General features: G+C 45.0%; 6 protein-coding genes across 7 annotated transcripts; 5 read left to right on the top strand and 1 right to left on the bottom strand.

The window, feature by feature from the left end:
• Nucleotides 1–112: 112 nt before the first annotated feature.
• Nucleotides 113–1,042, top strand: BCIN_01g05180 (hypothetical protein). The gene is made up of 2 exons (XM_001561379.2): nt 113–475; nt 531–1,042. Exons 1-2 carry the CDS (start codon nt 315–317, stop codon nt 916–918), a joined length of 549 nt encoding a protein of 182 aa, XP_001561429.1. The 5' UTR covers nt 113–314; the 3' UTR covers nt 919–1,042.
• A 3,691-nt stretch (nt 1,043–4,733) lies between these two features.
• On the top strand, nt 4,734–7,420 carry BCIN_01g05170 (hypothetical protein). Its single transcript, XM_024690523.1, has 8 exons — nt 4,734–5,140; nt 5,268–5,280; nt 5,718–5,750; nt 5,925–5,986; nt 6,079–6,244; nt 6,306–6,465; nt 6,516–6,752; nt 6,821–7,420. Exons 1-8 carry the CDS (start codon nt 4,993–4,995, stop codon nt 6,974–6,976), a joined length of 975 nt encoding a protein of 324 aa, XP_024546292.1. The 5' UTR covers nt 4,734–4,992; the 3' UTR covers nt 6,977–7,420.
• Nucleotides 7,421–14,260: 6,840 nt separating this feature from the next.
• Nucleotides 14,261–17,997, top strand: BcMsn. The gene is made up of 3 exons (XM_024690522.1): nt 14,261–15,355; nt 15,408–15,986; nt 16,179–17,997. The coding sequence occupies exons 2-3, from the start codon at nt 15,437–15,439 to the stop codon at nt 17,432–17,434; spliced, it is 1,806 nt and encodes a 601-aa protein (XP_024546291.1). The 5' UTR covers nt 14,261–15,355; nt 15,408–15,436; the 3' UTR covers nt 17,435–17,997.
• Nucleotides 17,998–18,168: 171 nt separating this feature from the next.
• Bcdph6 lies at nt 18,169–20,866 on the top strand. Its single transcript, XM_024690521.1, has 3 exons — nt 18,169–19,607; nt 19,664–20,416; nt 20,496–20,866. Exons 1-3 carry the CDS (start codon nt 18,354–18,356, stop codon nt 20,787–20,789), a joined length of 2,301 nt encoding a protein of 766 aa, XP_024546290.1. The 5' UTR covers nt 18,169–18,353; the 3' UTR covers nt 20,790–20,866.
• A 13-nt stretch (nt 20,867–20,879) lies between these two features.
• Nucleotides 20,880–23,585, bottom strand: Bcprp28. Of its 2 annotated transcripts, none has more exons than XM_001561388.2 (2): nt 23,215–23,585; nt 20,880–23,118 (listed from the first exon to the last, which is right to left on the bottom strand). In XM_001561388.2, exons 1-2 carry the CDS (start codon nt 23,515–23,517, stop codon nt 20,968–20,970), a joined length of 2,454 nt encoding a protein of 817 aa, XP_001561438.2. In that variant the 5' UTR covers nt 23,518–23,585; the 3' UTR covers nt 20,880–20,967. The 2 variants fall into 2 exon arrangements, with proteins under 2 accessions (XP_001561438.2, XP_024546289.1); XM_024690520.1 differs by having other exon boundaries at nt 22,893–23,156.
• A 150-nt stretch (nt 23,586–23,735) lies between these two features.
• Nucleotides 23,736–24,793, top strand: Bcmrpl25. The gene is made up of 3 exons (XM_001561389.2): nt 23,736–24,224; nt 24,312–24,372; nt 24,428–24,793. The coding sequence occupies exons 1-3, from the start codon at nt 23,764–23,766 to the stop codon at nt 24,464–24,466; spliced, it is 561 nt and encodes a 186-aa protein (XP_001561439.2). The 5' UTR covers nt 23,736–23,763; the 3' UTR covers nt 24,467–24,793.
• The last annotated feature ends 1,393 nt before the right edge of the window (nt 24,794–26,186 follow it).

The following is a 26,186-nucleotide window of genomic DNA, read 5'->3' as shown; positions in this document are numbered from 1 at the left end:
TGTGGATTAGGCCGTTGTATACGACATAAATTCCTTCGTTTTTCGCGTAAATACGATACTTTCAGGCGGATAAGCGTCATGGTATATAAAAGTATAAGCCTCGTCTATACATGAGAGTTCAGCAACAAATTCCAAGTGTTTTGTCCCTTATTTACATAGCTAGGTACGACTCAGGCCATTGCTTCAATTCGTATACCTCCTCGTTCTACTCCCGACTTCAACTTTGACTCTCCACCTGATAAGTTAGCCATTAGCTATATCGCGTCAACGAGCCCATTCCGTCGACTCCCATTCTATCCCAATCACCTGTCATAATGTACACTTCTACGGCCCTCTCATTTCTTTGTCTCTTTATGGCCTGCATTGAAGCCATTGTTATACCCGCTCCGGGTCAGATGAGAATATCCGTTGAAAATGTCGAAAATGTCGAAAATGTCGTCGCTTATGTTGGCGTCAGCGGTGTCAACCTTGGCTGGTAAAACATAAATATCCCTCCCCTTCTCGTCACCTAACCGACTAACATCCCAAAGTGTGGTATCCGATGACAACTTCCCCGCCAAGTCCGAGATATCCAACAACACTGGCACAGCAAATTGCTGGAACTGGGGCGTATCAGTTACAGATCTTGAAGTTACCTGGGGTAATTTTGATTGGATCAGTCTATATCGCGGCTCCGACTGTAATTCTAGCGACAAAATCACATACTTAAAAGACAATATCGATCTAGTCGATGGGCAATCATGTCATTCGACGGATATCGTGAAAGGCCAGCAATTCGTCAATTTACTTTCTAGTGGCTCAATACTGTTCGGTAGGGGTAGTGCACCTCCTAGTGACATACTTGTGCTTCCGAAAGCCACTCCATCTGTGGACTCTGTCGCCAACAGATTAGAGATGTTAAGGAATGAGGAACTGTAAACTCAATGGTAGATACACTGTACTGTTGTTGGTTTTATGGAGTTACGCGATTATGATACCCGGATGAAAGGAGTTGATTCATTTAATATTCATCAATTATACTTAATTACAAACACCGCTTCCATTCCACTATCTTTCAATCATGAGATGAGAACATGCGAAACTGTAACTATCTTGCAATAGTAATCACTGCCATCTTCACAACACGTGACAAAAACGAGCCAGTACTTTACTCGAGCGTGTAAGTCCTCACTCTATGGCAATGGGATACCAGCAATGTTTTTCTGTAAATAGCATTCGGATTGTACGAAGGGTAGGTAATAGGCGAATAAAATTTTGTGACGAAGTTTCTGTTCAAGTTTAATATCAGATACATGCTGCTTGATCTATACAAATTTAGCATGATCTAGTGTTCTCACTTCTACAAAGCCGACGTAGCAAGCTGCTCATCTTGCTTCGTGAATAATCTTCAACTGTCCATGAATACATCCATCTTAGTAGCATCTACATCCGATCCTTCCTTTGCCTCCTCCTCTCTCCATCTCAGCTTGTCCATTCATGTGGCAAATTGAAAGCCATTACATTCGTTAAGGTGATCCCTTTCGCCTCGTTCTTTGATACGATAAAACCCTATTTTCCAAGATGACGAGACCACATCGGGGCATTAATCTCCCCCCTCGAAAGACCTGTCTGCATTTATCTCCAGCAAAAGGCCCGCTGTTACACTTTACTCTCCATTGCCCGCATTGAATACGATGTCCATTCTCTGGTACTTTTGTGCTTTTAGCAATTCTTCAATCGGTTGTTCATTCATCTGTTCTGATTTCACACGGATGATGTGCAATAGTTTGATATTTTACGGAAGCAAGCAAAATTCTTCTATCTCTTTCTCTGGGGTAAGTATATATAGATAATTCTTTGCGGTTTCGAATAAGACGAGATGCTTCGATGTGGTCATTGTGCATGAATCATCGGATCTGTATAATTATAGCATATTTCGGATCTTGAAGGTCTGTGTAGCGAGGAGATCTAGGGGAGAAGACAGTATAAATTAACTTCGAAGTACATTGGTGTCTTTTGATTGAATGCTTGTTTCGTGTTGATAGCGTTCAATGACGAGATGAGGTCGAAGGTAAACATCGCCGAGAGTTCAGTTTTCAGAGCAATGGGCTAGCCGAGTTGTATGAGTTGTACGAGGAGATATCATCTCGGCTAATGTGGAGTTTCTTGAACTCACGCCTTTTTCTTTCGGGGATAGGATAGGAAGAGCGAGCAATTGGAGAGGATTGAATGGATTGATGGTCCAAGATCGAAGAACGAGATCTGGAAGTGTCGGCATAAATAATCATATGAAACCAACGGCCCCTGGTATCTTGTATAACGAGTGGAAAGGGATGGTTGTTAGGAGAAATCAATGAAGATTCTTACCTTATCGATATCGAATGATCACATTTTATGCTAGGAATTAGAATGCGCTCTAAGAGCGACATGCCTCAAATAAACTTGCTGTAGAAGGGTAATTTGAGGGTTCAATAGATTTCATGAGAGTTCCAGCGGACGCATAGAATCATGGGCAAAAGAAAACATCCAATATAACTATACTTTTCCGATTTTTTTGTATTGTTTAAGATCTCGAATACAATCATTCATTACAGGTCATGAAATGAGTTTATATGTTTTCATAGGGCATGAATTCAGATCAAGGTCTATTAAAATTCGTCAGAGGTTAAGAGGTGTCTCATCAGTCTATACATCCACTTTTGGGCTGCGATAGCTCATGATATAAGGTTCAGCCTGAGCTTTGAATTTTGATGGCTCCAAAGTGAGCGAGCTAAAGACTGAAGGTTTGCGTTGAACAGTCGACTGAAGATCAACTGCGAAAGTAATGAATATGCTGTTTGCCCATGTGGCGGAAAACCCATTTCAGAGACTGTGAGTTCTGATCCAAATATTTACGAGAGTCATGTTTATCTTTCTCATACGAAAGATTTCTCTTGAAGTTTTTTCCATAAATACCCCTTCAACCAACTGGCGAGATCAGTTGACACAATTTCAGTGGCAAACAAAAACATTAGAAATAACAAATCTTGTTTGCTTGCGGTAATGAACATCTTCACGCAAGCCTAGCAATGCATTCGAGTTGCTATGGGAGGAGCATAGTGAAGTGTATATCTGAGGTGAAAGATATAAACAGTAAAAGGGATATATACATAACATTCTTATACCACTAGTGGTATGTTACATTAGATCATGTTGTTTTGGGGTTGAGTTCTTGTTCAATGAGCCGCAGATGGCGTCTTATCAAAAATCGACAGTGTGCATTACAAGTAGCAAGCAGCTCGGAGAGTGCTTTGCAGCCAAAAAGAAGGAGCATTTGATAATCCTGCTCCCTTCTCAACCCATTTCGTTAACGGCGATGCGAACCTCTGATTGCAACAACTACATACGCGTTAAGGTATCAGTTGAAGAAGGAACATTGAAGGCTCGGGCTGGGAACGAGTAGCCGAATGATTGTCGCCATCTGACAAAAGGGGAAGCGACAACGAGTTAGCAAATGGTGATCACGCCCCATGGTAAATTGATCTCACACCGTATAAACTCTCCCATTTCCTCACCTCTTTTGTGATTTAGATACATATCTATATTCACTGATTCTCTATGCTAAGAGTCATGTTGTCCACTGATTCTGTATGGTAAGAGTTATGTTGCAGATTTATATGTTCATTTAGATTTGAAATCATGTATGCCTTGTGTGTTTGATCTCACGGTAGCATGCCTATCCGATAATAACAACAGAGTTCTGTAGCTAATGATTTATCAAGAAGGCATGTCTAGATACCATCAATAATTTCTGCTATTAGACGAAGACAATGATCTAGAAGTTTTCACCAAGAAAAGATATGCTGCTATCTACCTGCTGTGGGCGACCAACAGTCTGCGCAAGCCTAGAAACAAACAGATTCGGTCGATGAAAGGAATGAATTCACTCCATATTCTTTCCCGAAACACACATGCAGTACAGTATGTACTGCACTTACATATTACAGTGTCCTATTAGCTACCTGCATTGTAACTTAACACACAGAACAAACTGCTAGACAATTAGCCAGTATGAACTCGCAAGCACCAGCATCATTCCAACAAAGCTATTCTACCAATTGGATAACTAGCCATTGCCTGCTCGAACAAAGATGAGAAACAAAAACGGGCGTCGATGAAACATCTCTTACCTGCGATGTCACCCAAACTTCCTTACCTATCTGCATGTATCGTAACCCCTCACATAGTCACCAGTCAGTTAGCGAACAAGCAATAATAAATCTCACATGTCATCAGCCAAGAGAAAACCCGAGGAATGTAACTGTGCAATGCACCTCTCAATCACGCATCGACAGTTATGTAAGGCACAGTCTTCTTCGACGTGGGTCAGATTTTAGATGGCAGAGTGCGTAGTACGTACTCCCACCGGTTTCTTTCCTTTCCTTTCCTTTGCTTTGCTTTTCCTTTCCTTGCCCCGTTCAGACACTTGCGAAACAGCCAATTGCAGATGAGCATGGCGTGTGAGTCGCGACATACATGATTATCAAAGCGCGGAAACGGCACGGGAGTTTTCTTTCTAGGCCATTTTCACATAGAAAGTACGGATCTGATGGGGATCTCGCTCCATTGAGTAATGGAATCGCGGCCGGCATACATGTGCGGTGGTGACAATGGAAAAGTTTGCAGCTGCTCGCATTGCACCGCTCGGTTCGTGTGCGCAAAACTTCAAACTCCCATAGTGTTATGTGGGCGCAATGCAATGCGATGCGGTGAACGGCACGTAGTTATCACGGCACGCCAACGAGGTAAGATATTGTTCGGCGATGAATTCTCAAGTAAACAGACATTTCAAGACATTTCATTCTTTTTTTCTTCTTCTCCAATTGTTTTCTTATCTTGTCGTTTGCATATTCAAAGTCAGATTTGTCAAAAATAGCCACAAGGAAAAAGAAGGAAACCTGCAGTTTCAGCCACAGATAAGGCAATATTCCAGAAATATCAGCTTATTATTAGTCGCAATCCTACCCCAACCCCATGGCACATCGACGAAAAAGTCCTTCTCCAGGAACGGAAGGTGTCTATTCGAGGAAACCGCTTCATGATGAGAAATCATCCTTATTGGGAATTCCAAATCCGTTTTCCAATCGTAACACTCCGATATTAAAACAATGGACCGAATTAGGTGAGTTCTGCAGGAACAAGCAACACCACTTCCTACACCCTCCCCCCACCAAACTGCGCCGTGAAAATATCTTCGAGAAAGGGGCACAGGCTGATGTGGTGGCGTCGGTCTTACGACGTCTTGATAGAGATATGGCAACAGTAAGTGTCACCTCGGTCTTTTCTCTCCAAATCCTACTTCGTGGTTGGCTGTTCATGAAATCACAAAGAGGATTCCGAAAATTCTCGCTCGCAATACGACATTGCAACGTTTTTATGTATATTATACATGTCGTGTGTAGTGTATGTAATGTCAGCTGTACATTCTCCATGCCATCGAAGGATCTGGCGTGTGCTGGTTACATTACTTGTGCTGTCGCTTCCTACACGAATTCCTCGAAGGATTCAACGCTGTTTTCCCTCGTTGGATAAGTGTGGTTTTTAAGCATGAGTGCGACGTTGCGCTTGTGTAATTGATGACATGGAGGGGTCCTTTTGATCGTGGAGGGGTTGTATAATCGCTTGACTTTTGATTGAAGGGGAATGAGTGGAGGGGAAAATCAGCTGACTGGGATGAGATGCTAATTGTTTGTGTGAAGGGAGGATAATCATTTCATCGAGACAGGATATCGGTATGCAGTCTATTTTCCCTTCTTTTTGCTCATCCTGCATTGCCTTGACGTTGCATTCATCTCAACTTATTTAGCTTTCTGAGTAAGGCGTGGAGGAAGAGTGCCACGTGGGTGCTTGAAGCTAGAGGAATTTGTAAAGAATCATTTCTAATACTCGACTTTCTTTGATGGTAGAGCGGCATCTAATTCTCTTCGAGAATGTTTTGCAAGTTGGGGATACCTCCACAACGAGACTAGTAAGAATAGACTGACCCCAATGTTGCAATATCCTCAACGTGCATGGATGATGTGTAATGTTCGAGATATTGAAGCTAAACAAAGCACGTAGTTAATATTTGGTCTCATTTAATTGGGGCAGCGTTGTTCGTGGCTCTGCCGGTCTACCTGTACAAGGCTGAGATACCACCTAGATATGCCGTGGCTACCAAAGAAGACATCGTAGTCTGTGGGATGTACTTCTTAGGGGTGGCGATATGCTTTTGCTTGTCGGCGTTGTTAGTTGCCAATCTTTGTCCTTTGAACGCCAGAAGGCTTTGTGACTGATGTCATCCATAGGTATCATACCGTAATGAACCACAGCCAACAAATGGACACATTTGGAGCTCAGCTGGATTTCCAGGGAGTTATTCTTCTGATGTGGGGAGCAACGATTCCTCTAGTATACTACGGGTTCTATTGCGACACCGCAATTCATAGATACTCTTATTGGGCTCTGGTATGTAGCCTTCCTGTCTGTTGCTGGGAGAGGAGGCTAACTAGAGGAAGTTATCACTCCTAGCAGTCGCTTGCTCAGTATCTACCTTTCAACCTCATTTTCGAGATCCATTTCTGCGACCTGTACGAGCCGCCACCTTTGGCAGCTTAGCTGTGGTCACAATGGTGCCTGTCGTCCATGGTGCGACTATATACGGCTGGCGAGTACAAAATCAACGGATGGGAATCACCTGGGTTTTGATCACGCTGATGTTGAACGTACTTGGTGCAACAGCATATGCCATCAAGGTAAGAAAGCGAACAAAACTTCTTTGGAGAGATTACAGTCCCTGCAGAATAAGTCCTGACCGATACAGTTTCCCGAGCGCTGGTTCAATAAATCGTTCGATCTTTTTGGGGCTTCTCATCAACTCTTCCACATGATGGTGGTACTTGCAGCACTCGTGTACAGCAAAGCCATTTTACAAGCATTCGACTTTGCCCATGCATACGACCACACATGCAACCGATGAACACACATACATACATACCGCTTTCTTCGGATACCGCCAGAACCAACCTCGCCATGGGCATATCCATCTCTCTTCACCGTTCATAGCGTTTCAAGGATTGTTTGCCGGGCCAGACTTCCACCCACCATCTCTTACACACTTCATGAAGTCTCGTGATTTTGACGGCCCATGGCAATCTAACGGTACGTCCGGATATGGAAACAAACATCATAGCGTACATCGCAGACGAGCCTGAAGATTACTGAAAAGGCGAAATAAAAAGGCATTGGCATCTTTCAATCTTCGGTTTCAATTCGAGGAAGAAAGCGAGACACGTGTACAAAAAAGGCTCACCTACTTTCATATCGATACCCAAGCTTGTGGAGAATGACAAGTATTGTATATAATATAGAGTGCATAATTACTATCCATAATACATTGCTAGCAAATCTATCGTAGACCGCATAAACTTTTCCATCCGTCAAACGGGGGATAGCTTCTTCATGCACATGCTTCAACCTTGGTGTACCAGAGTTTGATCTTCAAGACGGCATAAACTTCCGCAGCAAATCATAGCAGCGGATGTGATATTACTATTTCCCCACCTGCTTTCTCTGCGGCATCGACCGCGAATCGTCCGGTTCATGCGATTCTTTGACAGCTCTTGCAATAGTAGGGCGAGAAAAAAAATGGATGTGGAAGATTGGAAATGATGATGGATATTGGAAAAGGACAAGGTCATGGATGCCGTAATTGAAATTGTTCTGTAGCTTCATGAAACGTTCTCGAAGGCCCGTCAACAAGGTTCGCGGATATCCAGTCCCTCCAGAGACAAGAGTGTGTTATTTGTCGGAGAGCATGCTACATTTTCGGCATGAATGTCCGTGGCTGCATACAAAAGTGGAACGAGCACTTATTTGCTTGTGTATATCTGAGCTTTCTGAAGGTTTGCTGGTGTGTGGATGCTATGCCACTGGATGGTTATCTCTCTTACGAACATCCGACGTTTTGCTCTGCTTCAGAGACAAGAGGGAGATCAATCATCTTCCTAGACGCAGCTGCAGGGTATGATATGGAACCCTCAATCGAGGGCAAGGGCATCTGATTTGGCAGCGGACGGGCCCCCATTTATTTTAAATACCGGAAGGCCAGTAGTGTACCAGAACTTCGACACAAACGGACATGGTTTGTGAAGTATTGGGATGAAACTTATCTCGCTATCATCTCTCAAAGCATCACTAGAACGTCTGCACCCCTCACAATCGATTTTCCAAAACCTTCTTTTCAAGGGCTTACGGCATCGCCTACGGATCCGAGTGACTAATTGGTAGGAACTGCCGACACTGGTATCTTAATGTAGTACAGGCTCATTTCGGCCTTAGATCGACGTCTCGAACGGTTGCGGAGTGATCCTCGAGCAATTTGTTCTTGGACTTGGATAGCTTCGTTATTGATATTTGTAAACCCACCGGCTCGAGTGAAAGTTTGTTATATGCCAGTAGATCATACTAATGAGACATGTACTGCGTATATCCCTTCACGAAGGGTCCTCTTGTATTGGACCCTTCTTTGGGTCTCACTATTAGAATAGCCCATAGACTAAGAGAGTTGTTATCGATAGTTTAAGCTTTTTGCCGCCGCTCAGGCTGTGGAATAGAATACAGTGAGACATATCAGTGGCAAACGCATTTGGAAGATGCTATTGTATTGTATTGTATTGTATTGTCATGGAAGGCTTTGTGTCAGCAAATTGCCTTTCTCCAACATGTTTGAGACCCGTTCTTCCTTCCATCCGAGCAGCGCCGCTCGCTTGCAGTCAAAAGTTCGGCTTTAACGGTGAGCCTCGATACAAACATAATTGCAACCCTCGAGGGTAGAGTCGAAGAATCCGGGGTTTTCGAGCCAGTTCCAGTCCCTCCTCGGCCATTCTTTCCAGCCATGATCAGAATAATAGTGCCGTATCGGTGTGCTTGAGTATTCTCTGGACAATGAAAGAGGTCGAGGACCAAGGAGCCCTCGGAATGTAACTCTAGCCTGCAAACAAGAGTTTGCGAAGCTTCGAATCATTCGCGATCGAGAAAGTATATCGTAAACTATAATAAACTAGATGCATGTGCCTGAAGGGTAACTTGATTGTCAAATCTAACTTTTCAATATTGAATCGTGCTATGAGATGAGGCTTAGGTAGGTGGTAGGTATGCGTACATTTCGCATTCCGATTCACATCGTCACGCGTTATTCAAACTCAGAATAGTGATGTTTTCAGGCCGGCATGGATCTACAAGAATATGTCATAGGGTACCTAGATCATCAGGACTAAGATCAAGCAGGACTTTAGTGAGGAAGGTTCCGCAGTTTGTAGAGGAAAAGCGTGCTATAGCGGTAGTTGGGAGATAGTTAGTATGTCGACCGGCTTTGGCTGGTCTCTATCATTCTATTTCGATGACAAAAAGTGGCGCGCCAGCAAGCACAATCTCTGGTAAAGTAGAGTCGTAGCATTATTCATTCCCAGGTCCCATCCCGCTGGGACATCTGACAACCGTCTTTCTTTGCATGGAGCCATCGGTTGACATGTAACCTGACTCGAAGAGCAAGGGAGGACTCTCCACATAAATCGATGGTATTATGGTCTTTGACCTACCTTCTTCCAATAGTGAAGCTTGTCAAGGTCAAGATTGAACGGACGAGGGCATTAGGAATACCAAACCCGCGAGCCGTGAGTGGGTCATTGTAGATTCGAGATTGAAAATCATTTGAGTTGAACCCAAAAAATGGCCAGCCCGATAGCCTCGCCAGCGAGCGGCCAAGCTAGGGTTTGGGGCTCTAGGAATGAATCCCCGCCGACTAGCCCGCCTGGCGTGATATAGTAGTACGCTCCATATCATTGGCATTACCCACGGGAACAAGCGAAGGAACTTTCAGATGACACCGGTAAATAAATCATAAATGGGGTGGACAGAAAAATCGGGACAAAACTTAGATTCTGATGGAGTAAGGACTGGGACTGGGACTGGGACTGCAACTGGAACTGGAACTGGAACTGGAACTGGGACTTATGAGGGTTCAAGATTGGCAGGCTCGTCTTGTTCCTGCTTTTCGATGCAAGAATAAGTAAGTAACATCAATCAGCAAGCAAGCAAGTATGTATGTATTCACACATGCATATGCAACATTTGTTGAGGTCGAGGTCTCTCCAACCTTCTTTGCCTTCGTCTTTCATCATATTGTCAAGCATCCTCTCTGTTCCTGCTTTGTTCCTGCATCGGTTCCTGCAGTAGCAACCAGCGAATTTGGAAATGGGGTGGGTGGACACACGTAACGATGCCATTCATTGCCCGATTGGTGAATGATAATTTTAATGGGTAAAGTGATGGATATATACGGAGTAGAGAAGGTCCCATTTTGACCGACCGATAAGAAGACGGATTGGATTGCAACGGAAAGCCGTCAGAATGCATCATCCACTCAGAATCCCTACATTCTTTTCCTTCCCCTTCCTTTCCTAACTTTCCTTTCACCGCGACCATGACCGTGAACTTGCCGGGTCGAGGACTAGGGCAGGGCTCCCTAGTCAAGTTCATATCGCAACTTCTTCTGGAAGTTCACCGGAAGAGGGTTGGTTTGGCTTTACGATGCAGAGAAATGGTTCTATGGATTCGATTCTATGGATTCGGCCCAGGTATGGTGTGGTCTGGTATGGGATGATATGATGGTACCGTACTCTGTGATATAAAATCCATGTCAGCCAATTCGATACGGATTCGGGACAAAGTAATAATGAAATGCCACCCCATTATGCAGGCCTCGGTCAAATCAGTCGACTCCACCACATTCAAGTTATACTTTGTTGCACCAGCCTCTTTATCCTTGATGGCTGATTACATTTGACAAAAAGCAGCAAGGGAATCCAAACCAAACAAGAAAATCATCCTCTCTCCGCTCCCCCGGAGACATCCAATCAGATGGAAAAGGCTCTCTCTATGTTTAGATCGGCTACGCACAAACTTGCATTAGAATATCACTGCAGAGTGCCACTTTTATGCAACATGCAACATGCCAGTAGGAAGCAGTGATGTGATGATGATTGTCGCGCAACCACCACTAATGGAATCCTATGCACCTTCTGCACATCGTTAGGTTATTCGCTCTCTTTGGGAAATGCTATTCAGGAACCAAAAGAAGCAGCCAGCACAAGACCTACATGTTTGGTTCGTGCAACGGACTAGGAGCATCAGAGTACACACCACACCAGCTGGATTTTACCACCTTGGACATGATAGGACAGGCATCCCACCAAGTATATCTCAGCATCCCACATTGAAGCCTCGAACCTCGTGTGCTGCCTTGTTGTGATGATGAGAACCATCATTGACAGGCTGTGGGAACTGGGCGAAACGCTGTGCATTATTGGAAAAGTGTGTGCATTCCATTTTATGCAGCCATCTTAGTTCTTTCTCGGCGCTAGGTGGCCGGGACTCATCCTATCGCAATGGTTATCACCTTATCGATTAGACGTAGAAGAGTGGGCGTGAACGAGTTCCCGGTCATATGAGGTCAGATTTTGTACATGAAGAATCTTCAAATGATGATGTTTGGAGGAGTTAGACCCCTAGTGGTCAAGAGGAAGTGTGTGAAATCAAGGTTCAACCCGATGGAAACGATAGCCCAATACGCGGCCTAATCGTTCGGGTGATAGTACATGATAAACTTTAGATCATCTCAAACGCCGGCGTCTAAGGATTAAGGGCTCCGTCTCAACCATATATTTGACTTTTCTCAGGCGTGTTCACATGAAAGACAGTGTTTCAATTGCCAGTTCCAGACTGCGGCTATAGACTTTCTTTTGGTGGGATGTTGATGGTACACAACTTGCTTGCAGAGTGTATCAGTACCACTGAGTAAGCCGCAACTCTAAAAATCTCTGAATAATGACTTGTCAGCGTAAGAAACTGACGAAGTCGGATCTAATCAAATGTCTCGCGGGAGGCGGGGAGACTGTCTGATCTTATCCTGATCTTCGAAAGTCAAGAGAAGGAGATCGTTGTTTCATCTTTTCATGATGGCGTCTTTCTTCTCCCCCACAAATCAACCTTTGCAGTAGACGCGGGGCAAAGCGCTCTTGGAGTAAGCTGAAAGAGGGCTGGATCTAAGGATCATTTCTCTATCGATAGGAAAAAGGGTTTCTTCTTCTTCTAGTCTTGGGGGCGAAGGAAGGAAGGAAGGGGTGGATGCACATTGGATGCACACGATGTCATCTAAGGTTGCCTCCGGCGAATTAGGAGCTGTCAGCTGTAAGCTGTGAATTGCTTACAACGTAGGTCGTTGTAGAAGAGAGAAAAAGGTCCATGGCAAGATGTGATAGGGTGAAACCCACGACGCCGAAATTAGAAGAGAGGATTTCCCATGTAGCCAACGAACCGGGGACGTTAGCCAAATCGAGCCAGCTAGAGTTCGTAATACAACGGCAAAAGTAAAGTTGTTGGGTAGCGTTGTTGGATCATTTTGCATTATCGCCTTCGCCATGCACGAATCACACTTTAGATTCATGTAGATATCCTAAAACGGTCTTTTGATGCATATCTGAGGGTGTGCTTCACGATATGAATGGCCCAGCAATGTGTTTCGTGTTTCGCGTCTCGCTTTAAACTTTTTCATTTGTTCCTTTGCCTTCTGAAGACTTGGATCATCCAAATAAAAACAAGTTAAAACAACATTACCACCGAATGCTTGGGTTGGTTCAATGATGTTAAAGACAAGATCCAAAAGTTTGTTAGGCCAAAATATGTTTCCCCTTGGATTCAGATATTTTGGTTTTGGGATGTGATTCGCATCGCCAGTCGGAGAGGCCGTATTAGATGAGGGGCCTGTTTTCTTCTGATCACTTCAATTATGGGATTCTATTGGCACTTGACGATTGCACGGGAGCGTTGTGAAGAAGATTTTTCTCCAATGCGGCGGCAGGGCTGAGGTGAGGTGGGCTGTGTATGGTTAGTTGTTGTAGGTTGATGTCAGTGTCATCGATGAATGATATAGACAGTGGACCATGAGATGAGGCAAACTTCATCAAGATTTCAACCTGGCAGGCAGTAGGTAATAGGTAGTCGGCAGTGGGTAGCATGGAGCAAAATATTGTCTAAACTGGTCTATTTTGCTAAGAATATAGTTTTCCGAAAGAAATCTGTGTGGTTGAGTTTTGCATGCATTGGACGGACTGGACGGATAGATTTAGAAATGTCTATTGAATGATTTGGATCTTGACGTGGGCTGTTATTGAATCGACAATAATAATGATTAGTTTTCCATGGCATCCCAAATAGATAATGTGTCGGTCGTAATCTCCGCCCATCATGATTACCATCGGTTTAGACCCACCACGAATGAACGAGCGAATTGAAATCATGCCATCTACTGCGTTTGTATTGATGGTTGCTATACTTTTTGTTTTATTTTAGATAACCTTGAGAGGTACAGTAGTCGGACAGCATAGCTGAAGTTTATGTTAGTTGGCATTAGCAAATGAATGCAGTGGAAGTAAAAGCAGGGACTACGAAGACATCTAAACTTTGAGCTCCAGACTTCAGACTTCAGACTTCAAACTTCAAACTTCAAACTTCAAACTTCAAACTTCAAACTCCAACCTTCCAGGTGAGTTCTGCTCGCTAGCTAGATAGGTCCATCATGCTGTATAGTTGAACGTTATTGTATGACCTCAGAAATAACGCAAATAGCAGCTACCTACCTTGCAATCTAAAGGAAAAAGTGACGCAGCATTCGAAAGTAAGATACTCGTAACCCGTAACTCGTAACTTGTAACCTGCAACCTGTAACTAACTCGTACCTCGCTCGCGTACCTGTCCAGGACTCCAGGTCCATGTTCTCACAGAAGCCATCAACCTAGCTGTTTCTCATAGTGTGCTGTGTCGTATATATTCATTCGTATGGATAATACATAGTACATAATACATAATGCTATGCTATGCTATGATTATGATTATGATACCTTCCAAGTTACCACGCTCCCACTCTACTTTAGTCTATCATTCGGGCTTATGCATGCATGCATACATGCACAATGCTCGACGGTCGTGCGCTGCTTAACCTTCTCGCCGCTTTTGAATGTTGGGAAAAAGGACACAAAGTGGCTAGCGAGCGAGGGAGAAAGAAAGGAAAATGGGATAAAATAGATAAAATAGATAATCGTCACAACCATAATCACCACAATCATAATTATAATAAAATCAAATAATGAAAAGAAAAGTGGCTTGATGTGAATGTGAATGCTCAAGCCAACAACTAATGATTATTGGTCATTAACCCACGACGTATTAGACCTTCCCTTCCCTTCCCTTCCCTTGAGCCATTCATGACCGCCTCTTCCTCCATGCCCTTTCAATACCCAGGACAAATAAACTGTCCGTACAAGGACCCTAGCATTGCGTGGATGGGTAGACTTATTAGACCATTCTATTCCATGTTCAGTAATATATCTCCTCGACGCTCTCCACTTCTACTCACACCTGGCATAGTACAGTACCACCCGAGCCACCAGAACGAGCCCACTATGGCCACTAATCTACTAGAATCCGTGTATTAGTCCAGAAAATCAAAAAGTTCCCGGAGAATCATCACTTTCTCAAAGAGCAATAGCGTCGAACACGAAAATGCTAGGATTCCGAATCCACAGTCGTACTAGATTTAGAAATTTCCATGCTACTCCATCAATCTATTCGTCCATCCCATCTCAATCGCTGCCGGTTCCCCCAGACAGGGTCCTGGACGCCGACTCACCACATCCACACCTAACTCACCCACTCATTGCTTTCTTGTTCCTGGCCCACCCGTTTCCCATGCCTTTGCCTGAGACTTGGCCTTTCGGTCGCACTGCCTATCTTACCCTCTATCACTCTCGTTGATCTTTCGAGATCTTTACTTTATTTGCAGGGTCCCCGTCACTACCTTCGTTCGTTCATCTTGTCTAGGTTTCCCTCATCGCTACCATATTCTTCTTATACCGACTAACGGTTTCCTTTTTGTAACTCAATCTTTTGGAACATCTTCGACTTGCGCTTTTTATATCATAAGCCTCCTCGAACTTCTTCTGTACCTTCATTTGGCATTCTGCTATCGCTCTTGTTCTGTTATCTCGCACTTCGATAATCTACTATATTGCACTGAACCATTGTGTCGACATCAATCAATCCTTCCACTTGACGAGCCTATGTATAATCAGTTACTCCAACATTGCCATTATTAGACAGATCTCCCTGCAGCTGTTGTCCGCCCCTCATTCATTACCTGCGAAGCCTTGTATTACTTGATTCAGCATCGACATCTTGACCAACGTGGTCTGCCAACAAAGTACCTTAATCTACCAAACTATCCTAACTAAATTTCACATCGGTACGTTGTGCTTGGATACAGGGTCCGAGGAATGCAAACTGACGTCCTGCAGACCAGCTGAGAAACCAAGGGATACTTACCATGGACTCTTACGCACAAGCAATGGGACAATCCCCATTTTTCTACTACAACCCAGACCCAAAATCAGACAACCGTCAACATGGTCACTTCTCTCAACAACCAAGCCATATGCCTATGCCTATGTACCACCAACACGCTCAAACCCTCCCATCAACACCAATGTACTCTAGACCAAACTCTTCGTCTTCGCAGCCTCCAATGCAACAGAAGATCTTCAACTCTGGCTACCTCGGACACATGACACCAATGTCCTCTCCACGCCCAATGTACCAAAAGCCCACCATATTGATTCAAGATCATTCCCCAAGACTGATCTTGGATTCGGAAAACGAGCACGACATGTACTATTACCCAGCAACCCCACCACTTTCAGCATCTTGCAGTGCCATGAGCAGTCCATCCAGCTGTGACATTCTACCCACCCCAGTTAACAGTGTATTTTTCGGCGCCGAGAGTTTCGAAGGTGTTAAGGAGGGATGTGAAAGTGAGGTTCAATCGGAGAATCTTGCCGGTGAATGGGCTCGTTGCGGGTCTCCACCTATGACACCAGGTATGCTATTTTACTATTCGAGATTTTTATCCTTACCAGCTTTGGAATTGTTTGAAAATGGATAACGACAACGGATTGCGATAATCCATTTGACAATCCGCATCAAAATTGTTAACGCCATTGTTTTCAATGTTCTGATGCAACAATAATAATTATTGAAATAATTTACTGACGAGGCTACCAATTTTCCAGTGTTCATCCATCCAAATTCGCTTAGCTCTCACGCTAACGAACTCCTGTCTGCCACTTCTTGCCCTTCGCTTTCACCTTCTCCTTCCCCTTATCCTCGCTCCGTCACCTCTGAACAATCCGACTTCGACTTCTGCGACCCAAGAAACCTCACAGTTGGCTCCTCAATTTTGCCTCCGACTTCAAACCCAATTTTGAGTTCGGGTCGTGAATTCTCTACTTTGCCAACCCTCTGTGCAGCTGAAGAAGAAGAACATCAATACATGTTAGGGGGTAGTGACGCATTCGCCAAAATCGAAACACGTGCGAACACCTTTGATTTCACAACAACCACAACATCCAACCACGGTCTTCCTACTTTTGATCACCTTTCCGAGCTCGATTCTGAAGACGAATTTGTTAACGGTCTTGTGAACTTCCCTTCTACCGATAACGTTCAATTCTTTGGTAGCAAGAGACAACGCACTGTATCTGATCTCGTTTCCCCTGAATCAGAGACATTCATCAGTGAGGACGATTTTGAAGACTTTGAGGATCTCGAGACCGAAAGATTTGCAGTTGCCTGCCTCCCAAGTCCACCTGCTTCAGGCTCTGAAGCTGAGCCCAAGAAGGAAAAGCGTACCAAAAAGTCAAAGATCGTTCATTGCGACGAAGATAGCTCGGAATTTGATTCTATGGTCCGATCCCGAAAATTCACTGTCCCAATGAATAACTTATCGGGCGCTCAGCCACAAGAGACTTCTGCCGACCACCAACAGACATCCACCGCCCCAAGTCAATCCGGTTCTTCAGAAAGCAACAACATGATGGGCTCATCAGGATCAGACGCTGCCAACACCCATCAAGCACCAGTCAATCGTCGCGGTCGCAAGCAATCCTTGACTGAGGATCCTTCCAAAACATTCCACTGCAAGCTTTGCAACAGACGTTTCCGCAGACAAGAACACTTGAAGCGCCATTACAGATCCCTCCACACTCAAGAAAAGCCATTCGAATGCCACGAGTGCGGTAAGAAGTTCTCCCGCAGCGACAACTTATCTCAACACTCCCGCACCCACGGAAGTGGTGCTATTGTCATGGGCGTATTGGAAGATGGCGAGGTTCCTGGCGACATGGAATCTGGCAGTGACGGAGAGCAAATCAGAGCCCTTGGCACCGCACTCTTCACTGCAGCCGCAGGTGCATCTGGCAGTGAAAGCAGCGGTACCGATAGTGAGTCCGACAGCCAATCCCGCAAGAAGCGCAAGAGATCAGAGTAAATACTGGTGTACGAATACTTGATTGGCCGGAGTACGCCGTTTACGAAACTTACGAACACAAAAATTAAACAACACTGAATATTTGGGCTTGCGCATTGCTTGTCGTGTGTTGGGCATTAGGGATAAAGGATGCATTGACGCTGTCATGATGATTTGGGAGGGTTGCTTGAAACACAAAAGTCATTGTCCCGTGTATGTGCTGCTATTTGCACACTTTTTTCACCATTCTTGTACTTTACTTTACTTTATTCAACTTTGTATTTGTCGTCGGTTTAGCGTGATGATGGATGGTCTAAGGTACAACAACCTTTCAAAGCGTGTACTTTGATGATGGGAAGCAAGGGAAATTACTTTCTTACATTCGTTGTAATAAATATCAGTGGAGCTGTGGATGGAAAGCGGGCGACCGTCTCTGATCTTTTGCTTTGCAATTTTCTCTTCAGAATTACTTGCGTAGCTCTTGGGTCTTGCCTTGTGCTGGCCAGAATGTTGAGATATACCAACAGACTACAAATACAATAAATAAATAAATACATTTCATAAATATCAAACTATTCTCATCATGAAACTGTGACTCAAGTGACCCAAGTGACCCAAGTGACCTCAACGATTGTGATGGTCCTCTTTGCAGCAGAGTGGTTTCTCGAATGCCTGAGGCATGGTCACTCACATCCCCCCAACTTGGTGACTTGAGTGTCCGAATTGATGTGAACATTTAATAATTGTGAATATTTGAATCGCATTGGATGCACTTATTAAGGCTCAGGATTTAGAATTTCGTATTTGAAAAGTGCTACGGACAAAAAGTCGAATGCGTCCCATGGCAATTTCTACCAACGCCTAGATTTTCATCTGCCCACATTGTTCTCGCGAGCAAAATCTGAAAATTCACACTACCGACCTGAAATAAGATATAGTCATGTCTGAATCTCTCAACGTGATTGCCTTGGTATCAGGCGGAAAAGACAGTTTCTTCTCAATATTACATTGCATTCAAAATGGACATAAAATCGTCGCTCTAGGAAATCTTCATCCACCTCTCACTGAGCCACAAACGGGAGAAAGCAATGGTATTCACAAGGATGAAAATGACCTCAATAGTTTTATGTATCAGACTGTGGGGCATACCATTATACCGTTGTATGAAGAGGCTCTCGGCATTCCATTATACCGACAGGCTATTGTTGGCAGTGCTGTTCAAACGGGGACGAGTTATGACGATGCGGATCTCACGAGTTCGGATGCTGAAGAATCGGTAGAAAAGAAGAGAGACACGGATGGGGATGAAACGGAATCGCTGGTTCCTTTGTTACAAAGAATCAAAGATGCGCACCCTGAGGCAAATGCTCTAAGTACCGGTGCAATACTCTCTACATATCAACGAACGCGCGTGGAATCCGTGGCCATGCGAATGGGACTCGTACCTCTTTCGTTCTTGTGGCAGTATCCGATTCTTCCCCCTGGAATGCAGATTTCTCTTCTGCAGGATATGCAAGCTGTAGGATTGGATGCGAGGATTATCAAGGTGGCGAGTGGTGGACTCGACGAGAGTTTCTTGTGGGAAAATGTTGCGTGTGAGAAGGGGATGCGGAGAGTGGAGAGAGCCATGAAAAGATTCAGTGTCGATGGTGATGGAGCTGTGTTGGGTGAAGGTGGAGAGTTTGAAACTCTGGTTGTGGATGGACCGAGCTGGCTGTTTAAAAAGAGAATAGTAGTGGAGACAAAAGACACGAGGGTCGTGAGGGAAGGTGGAGGCTCTGCTTGGATACAGATAAGTAGGGCTTCTTTAGTGGATAAAGAGAGCATCGAGAGCAAGGAAAAGTCTTGTCGAGTACCAGAATTGCTTGATCAGAGATCCTCGGAAATCCTATCCGCCTTGGACAAAAATGATCATTCCTACGACCCCTCCACATCAGGCACACCGGGTAGCGAAACATCGGCGTCGCCAACGTGGGAGCTCAAATCTTCGAGTGCTAATGGCATCGAAGGCGGCAACATGACACATTGGACAATCACACCAGAGAGTGCCTCTTGCTCATCGATATTAGACGAAGCCAAAAGTGTTGTAGAATCCATAAAAGTGCGACTTAATCAAGCATCGTTGAAAACCACCGACATTGTTTCGACCATGATTATGCTACGCTCAATGGAAGATTTCACAACGATCAACAAGGTAATTCCAAACACAGCTTGATGTCATAATAACATACATATCTAACCCATCTATAGATTTACGGCACTCTCTTCCCTCATCCCAATCCACCATCTCGCGTGACCATCTCCTGCGGATCCTCGATGCCCTCAAGCATATCTCTAATAGTTCATCTCACATTACATATTCCCTCGACTATCTCAACGCCCCGTAAAGCCCTACACGTACAATCGCGCTCCTACTGGGCCCCCGCCAACATCGGACCATACTCTCAAGCCAGTTCACTCCCCTCCTCGCTCTCCTCCTCCCAAACCTTCACCATCGCCGGACAAATCCCCCTCATCCCCCACACCATGCTTCTCCCCAGCTCATCGCCCTCACCCTCACCCTCATCTCCCTTCCACATCTCCACCATCCTTTCCCTCCAACATCTCCTCCGCATCGCAGACGCCACATCCATCAAATGGTTCACCAGCGCCTGCATCTACATTCCCAACCCCAACCCCTCCTCCCCCTCCTCCACATCCACCCTCTCAAAACTCGCCTACCAAGCCTGGAAACACATCCACGACCTCCCAACCCAAGACTCCCACTCCGACGACTCCGACTCCGACTCCGAACCGCGCGATCTCTGGGAAGAAAAATTCCGGTACTCCAACACCGCCCCCCTCTCAACCGAACACACGACAACCACATATCCCGACCACAATATCCTGCAAACGGTCACCCCTACGATCCCACCTTTCTGGACCGCGGAGGTGGATTCCTTGCCCCGTGGAAGCGAGGTAGAGTGGCACGCGCATGTGGGCATATGTGATGGTCCTATCGATGTTTGTTTTCTCCCCTCTCTCGTTCTTCTCCTACCCGCTGAAGAAATAGCATTATAATGACTGACGATCTTCGCAATAGATAAAGAATATTGAGACGCTCGAGCACCGCGGCAATTCGCTCACGACTTCATCTACACGCCATACTGTTCTTACTTTCCCCTATGATGTCATTCCTTCGTATGATGATCTCAAAGATGACTATGGTAATCGAGGGTTGATTCATTTAGTTTACGTGGATACATCGCTTGTTGATGTGAATGAACTTTTAAGTACAGGATGGGAAGGTAAGGGGGTGATACCTTGCAAAAGTTTATGGGATGGCGAGGGGAGAAGATTGAGTACTGTGATTGTGTTTTGGGGAGATGCGAGGTAGAGATAAATAAAAAAGACTTTATGATGTTGAATGGATTGCAGACTGGGATATGTATCTAATAAATATCTGGTATGATATAACTGGTGACTTTGAATCCTTTCAAAGACCCCTCAAAAAATTAGAACCTCAATACTAGCATGCTTTCAACATCTGCCATTACCCCTATCATTTTGCTGAACTACCAACCCCCACCACCTCCTTTCCCACCAAAGCCACCCTCTTCAATCTTCTTCATACCCTGTCCCCTTTGACTCTTCTGCTGCGCCGCCTCATGTTTCCTCAACTCTTCCGGCACCCTACTAATGCTGCTCTTCGTCAACATCTGCTTCAAATCATACATCGTATCGCTATCCTCATTGCCCAAGAATGTAATCGCCACACCACTCTTTCCTGCTCTTCCAGTTCTACCAATACGATGAGTATAACTTTCAATATTCGTCGCCATGTTAAAGTTCACTACCAACGATACATCCGGCACATCAATACCACGACCCGCCAAATCAGTTGCAACGAGCACATTAGTAGCGCCAGAACGCACAGATGCCAGAGCTGCTTCACGCTGCTCTTGAGTTTTGGAACCGTGCAGTGTAACAGATGTGAAGCCCATATGTTTGATGTCACGAGCCACAGCATCACAGTTCCGCTTAATGTTAACGAACACGATGATAGGAGGTGCGAATTCACCCGAGGCAAGAATTTCATTGAGACGCTTCTTGCGTTTATCTTCACCGGCAACAAATTCGACGCGCTGTTCGACAGTCTCGACGGCCTCACCAATATTACCAATGGTGACAATCGCAGGACGACGAAGATACTTTTTAGCGATTTTTTCGACTGCTGGAGGCATAGTGGCTGTGTACATCATAGTTTGACGATAACGGTCCTTGCCTCCCAAATGCCTACTCATCGCTTGGGCATCTTCTGCATCATCTGTATCTGGCTTCTCGTTACTGACTGGAAGGGCGTCCAAGATTTTGTTCACAGATTCTTCAAATCCAAGATCGATCATGCGATCTGCTTCATCCATGATGATATAACAACATTGCCCAAGGACGAGAACTCTTCGTTCAATACAATCGACTAGACGACCGGGCGTCGCAATGATGATTTCAGCACCGTTACGAAGGTTGTAAGATTGTTCCTCCAAGGAATGACCACCAACGATACTAACACAAGTGAACCCAAGGGGTGTTGCAAACTTCTTCGCTTCAACCTCAATTTGCTGTGCCAATTCACGGGTAGGCGCTAGAATAATGGCGTACGGTCCATCATTCTTCGTAAATTCGTTCAGAGGAGGTAATTCGGAAATGTAGACCAGTAATGGCAGTAAGAAAGCCGCAGTTTTACCCGAACCAGTGACGGCAACACCGATCAAATCTCTTGCTTGTAATGCTATAGGAATAGCAGCTCTTTGTACCGCTGACGGTTCGTCATAACCAACTTGATGGATAACATCCAGCAGACGTTTGGGTAACTTGGATTCTGACCAATTCCGCATAGGATTTGGAATCGCACCTCCTTTTGTACTGATATTGAAATCTTCCTTGAAAATACGCCAATCTCGTTCTCGCATATGTTCCAATTTCTTCTCACTCCAATGTTTGTCAAGTGAGTTCCTGCCGGCATCTTCTTTCCTCCGCCTCTCCATTTCCACAATTTCTCTTGCACGCGCGCCTCCAGCCTCCGCATCTCGTTCTTCCAAAGCTTTTGCATATTTCAGAGTTGCTCCTTCGTCTTCAGCAAAACCACCCAATCTACCTCGACCATATAGACCTGCTTCCGCGCGATTTTGGTAAATAGGGTTATAATCTGGGCTAGTATCCTCCTCGGCATTCCACTCAAAGTTAAACTTCTTCTCTGTCGTCCTTCTACGTTTCTTCTTCGCGGAAAATGTCGACTGATTCGTTTCGGCGCCCATGTATCGCGTTTTTATTAGAGCAGCTTGAAGATCTTCCGCGTTCGCGGGTCGTTTCTCGCCAGCTACCGAAGCTTTACCCGTACCTGCAGCAGCCGATTTAGCTGGTTTTGGCGGTGGCTCCATATCGTTCGGCTTATCACTACTAGATCGACTTTGCTGGCTATTCCGCATAGCTCGAGGCCCAGTGGGCACAAAAGAGGATTCTCGACGCCCATTTTCCTGCTGATATGATCGTTCATAACCATCTCGACCATTCGCAGCAGATCCATATCCGTTTCCATTTCCATTGACACTTCCTATAGATATCCGGTTATCCTGTTCTGCTTCACGCTTCCGCTTTTGTTCTTCGACCTCTTTTGCTCTTTTCTCAAGAGCCAGTTTCTCTCGAGCAGCTTTTGATAGAAATTTAGGCTGTGGTTTCATATAATCAGTATTGATCCCAGGAAATACTAGACATGTATTGTGAACATGGCTGCCAGCTTCATGTGAAAGGGAAAAACTACATACCTTAGCTGCGGCCTCGTCTGCCTCTTTCTTCTTCTTCAAAATATCTTCGATGCTCAGTGGACCTGGTTTTGGAGCTCCCCAGCCTTTCTTCTTTTTGGGTTCTGGGGGAGGAGGTAGTAACTCGGAGGGAGGAGGTGGTGGAAGATCGCTGGAAGGAGGAGGGGGAGGAGCTAATGAGCTTGGGGGTGGTGGAGGGACGAATGAATCTGGAGGTGGAGGTGGAGGGGATGGTGGTCTTCCATCGTTATCGCTCGGGGGCGGCGGTACTGCATCAGCGCTATTTGAGTATCCATTTGAGGCCATGACCGGAAATATGAGAGGTAGAATAGATGTCTCAAAATCGGATAATATCTATAGCTTAACAAATTTCCGAAGATTGAAACCTGCAAAAGAGTTGGCGCAAGACAAAATAACTTTGAAGACTGAATATCAAAGACAAGGCTGAAGAGTCGAGGCAACCAAAAGACTTCAGCTTACATAATCACCAATCATGAATTTTATTTCGACATCGACAACATCTCGAAATCTCAGCCTTTTGCGACAATCAAGATGCTGAAGCCCGTTCAATATGTGAAGCTTGCGCAATCGCTGCCACCGCAGCTGCAGAGATTTTTCGCCCGTTATCCACCTCAAGCCATTCTCCCACAGGCCAACGCTGTCAACACAACTTCAGATGCGGCGACATCAGAAGCTGTCAGCAAGGCTACCTTGAAGATCGAGGAAACTTTGGATCAAGCTACGCACCCAGCAATTACAGAGGCGACATCGCCATTCAGACCTCACAAGCATCCAGTTACTGGGAAGTGGCATGATCCAGTGTTTTCCCTCAGACGACAAGCAGATTTGTGCAAACTTGCAAGGCAACATGGAGTAGAGGAACTTTTACCACTCTCTGTAAAGAGTACTGAGGAGAAATTACGCAAGAGGATGGAGAATGGACTGAGGGTAAAGGGTACTGGTGTTGGACAGAGAGTCAAGGGAAAGGAATCCGAGAGAACATTGAAGTCGAGGTATGTTTTGCTCTCGCATTTGATGGATTGGTCGAAGCTTTGGTCTTGCATTTTTTGATACGTTTACTAATTCACGATTTGCAACAGATTGGAGAAGAGAAGAAAGGCTATGTTGGAGATGCCACAGATGATCCAGACATGGAAAGAGGTTCGTCTTCCTACATCAACCCAAATTAATGTTCGGCTACTAATGAATATCGCAGAGAGGTCATGGTCGTGGATGGAAGAAGTGGCCAAAATAGATATGATAATGAAGATTATTTGGCGCAACGTCAGCCGCGTAGCAAGACTACTCGTTGTACAAACACCACATTGGGAATGACTGCATGGGAATGGGCGTTTCAAAATATTGTAGAATTGTGCAATTACACGCCCTCTCTTTCGCAAATCGAAGAACACGTTTGATATATCAGGGGTAGAAGTTCAAGAATTGTATGTCTACTTAGCTCATGTGAAGATTTGTACGAATGGAGGATCTCGAGGTTTACTTTGAAATGCATGTCTTAACCACACTGGGTAATTTAGCACGTGCAATTTGATCGAATCGACTTTTAAGAATCTACGCCATATGTCTGTCGAGCGAATGTAGCCATTCTGCCGAAGGGTTGTCAATGCGGTAAATAGTTGAATCCTGAACGTGTGAAATGCCACATATATAGCAGGCTGTAATATCGATATACTCTCTCGATTTTGTAAGCTTGATTTTGTAAGCTTGATACAAGCTGTAAACGCCAGCCTGAAGCCAACTCCATGCGTGATAGCGTTAGTGAAACATGTACAGATAGATCCATTTGCCATCAAATGTTTTGATAGCATGTAAACTCCACATGGCCAGACCCAAAATTGATGAGTGGCAAAAGAAGATTTGCGGTGATGTGGATATACTTCGAGGTGATAGCCGAACTTGTAACTCAGGGGGTTTGTCGAATCGCCCAAACATATGGATTCTCTTGAAAGATATTCCAAATCGCTACTTTGAGTCTTCAACCGCGGATCAGGCTCGGGACGGGGGAGGGAGGTTCTCATTTGCACATGCTTCCATCAACTTCTTCGTCTACTCCCTCGCAGCGTAATGCGAAACAAGATACCGAGGTTTAGATCGATCCAAGTTCGGAGTGCTAGGTAGTTAGTGAAGAAGGAAGGAAGGCAGACTCTCGGGAGATGATGTGGATGGTATGGATGGTATGGCACGCCATAGCACACACAGCAAGGCATGACATTTGGCATCTTTTTCCCACAGGATTTGAACTCTTTCGAGTCTTCGACCCTCTTCCACCCTTGTAGCGATCATTCGTTTTCAAGCCCCAACAAAAAAAATAGAATACATGGGTCCTCAAATTTGTTGGGGAAATCTTTTCGGGTAAATTGACGAATGGGGTTTAGTCTCGAACCCTTTTCTGCAAGCTTGAGAATGCTCGATATGCCATGCATGACAATACAAGGGGGAACTCTATATGGCAATGGTGTGATTGGTCGGCTGTAACATCAAAACAGCTTTCCGTTCGTAGGCCAAATGGCAGGAGTCTCTGTGTGAAACGGGCAACCAATTTTGCTCTTTCCGTTCACAATATTCCTAGAACGTGTTTGCGTCTGTATGAAGAACATGGTACTTTTGATGCATGTGAGGATGCGAAACAGGCCGAAATCGCTATGCGAAGATTGAGCCTATGAGGTAGAACGAACCCTTCTTGCGTGTCTGGGTGTGCAGTATATGTGTGGGCGTACATTGATCGGGCTGTTCTTACACAAGCTGAATGAATGTTGTGCCGACACCATTCAAGCCTTCTACGCTGAGCTGGGTGAGCCACTGTGCGTGCCACTGTGCCATTGATCTGTATCCTCCGGAAGTGCTCTAGCGGTGAGTAAGTAATTAGCACAACCAACTCATCGTGTCCGTGTCCCCACAGAATGAATGCTCTGTCTCTCGTTCTCTCTGCTAGCCATGTACATGCACTAGAGCGC

Source organism: Botrytis cinerea, chromosome 1 (genome assembly GCF_000143535.2).
Source record: "Botrytis cinerea B05.10 chromosome 1, complete sequence".
NCBI classification, from domain to species: domain Eukaryota; kingdom Fungi; phylum Ascomycota; class Leotiomycetes; order Helotiales; family Sclerotiniaceae; genus Botrytis; species Botrytis cinerea.
This window is presented reverse-complemented; position numbering and strand designations above follow the sequence as displayed.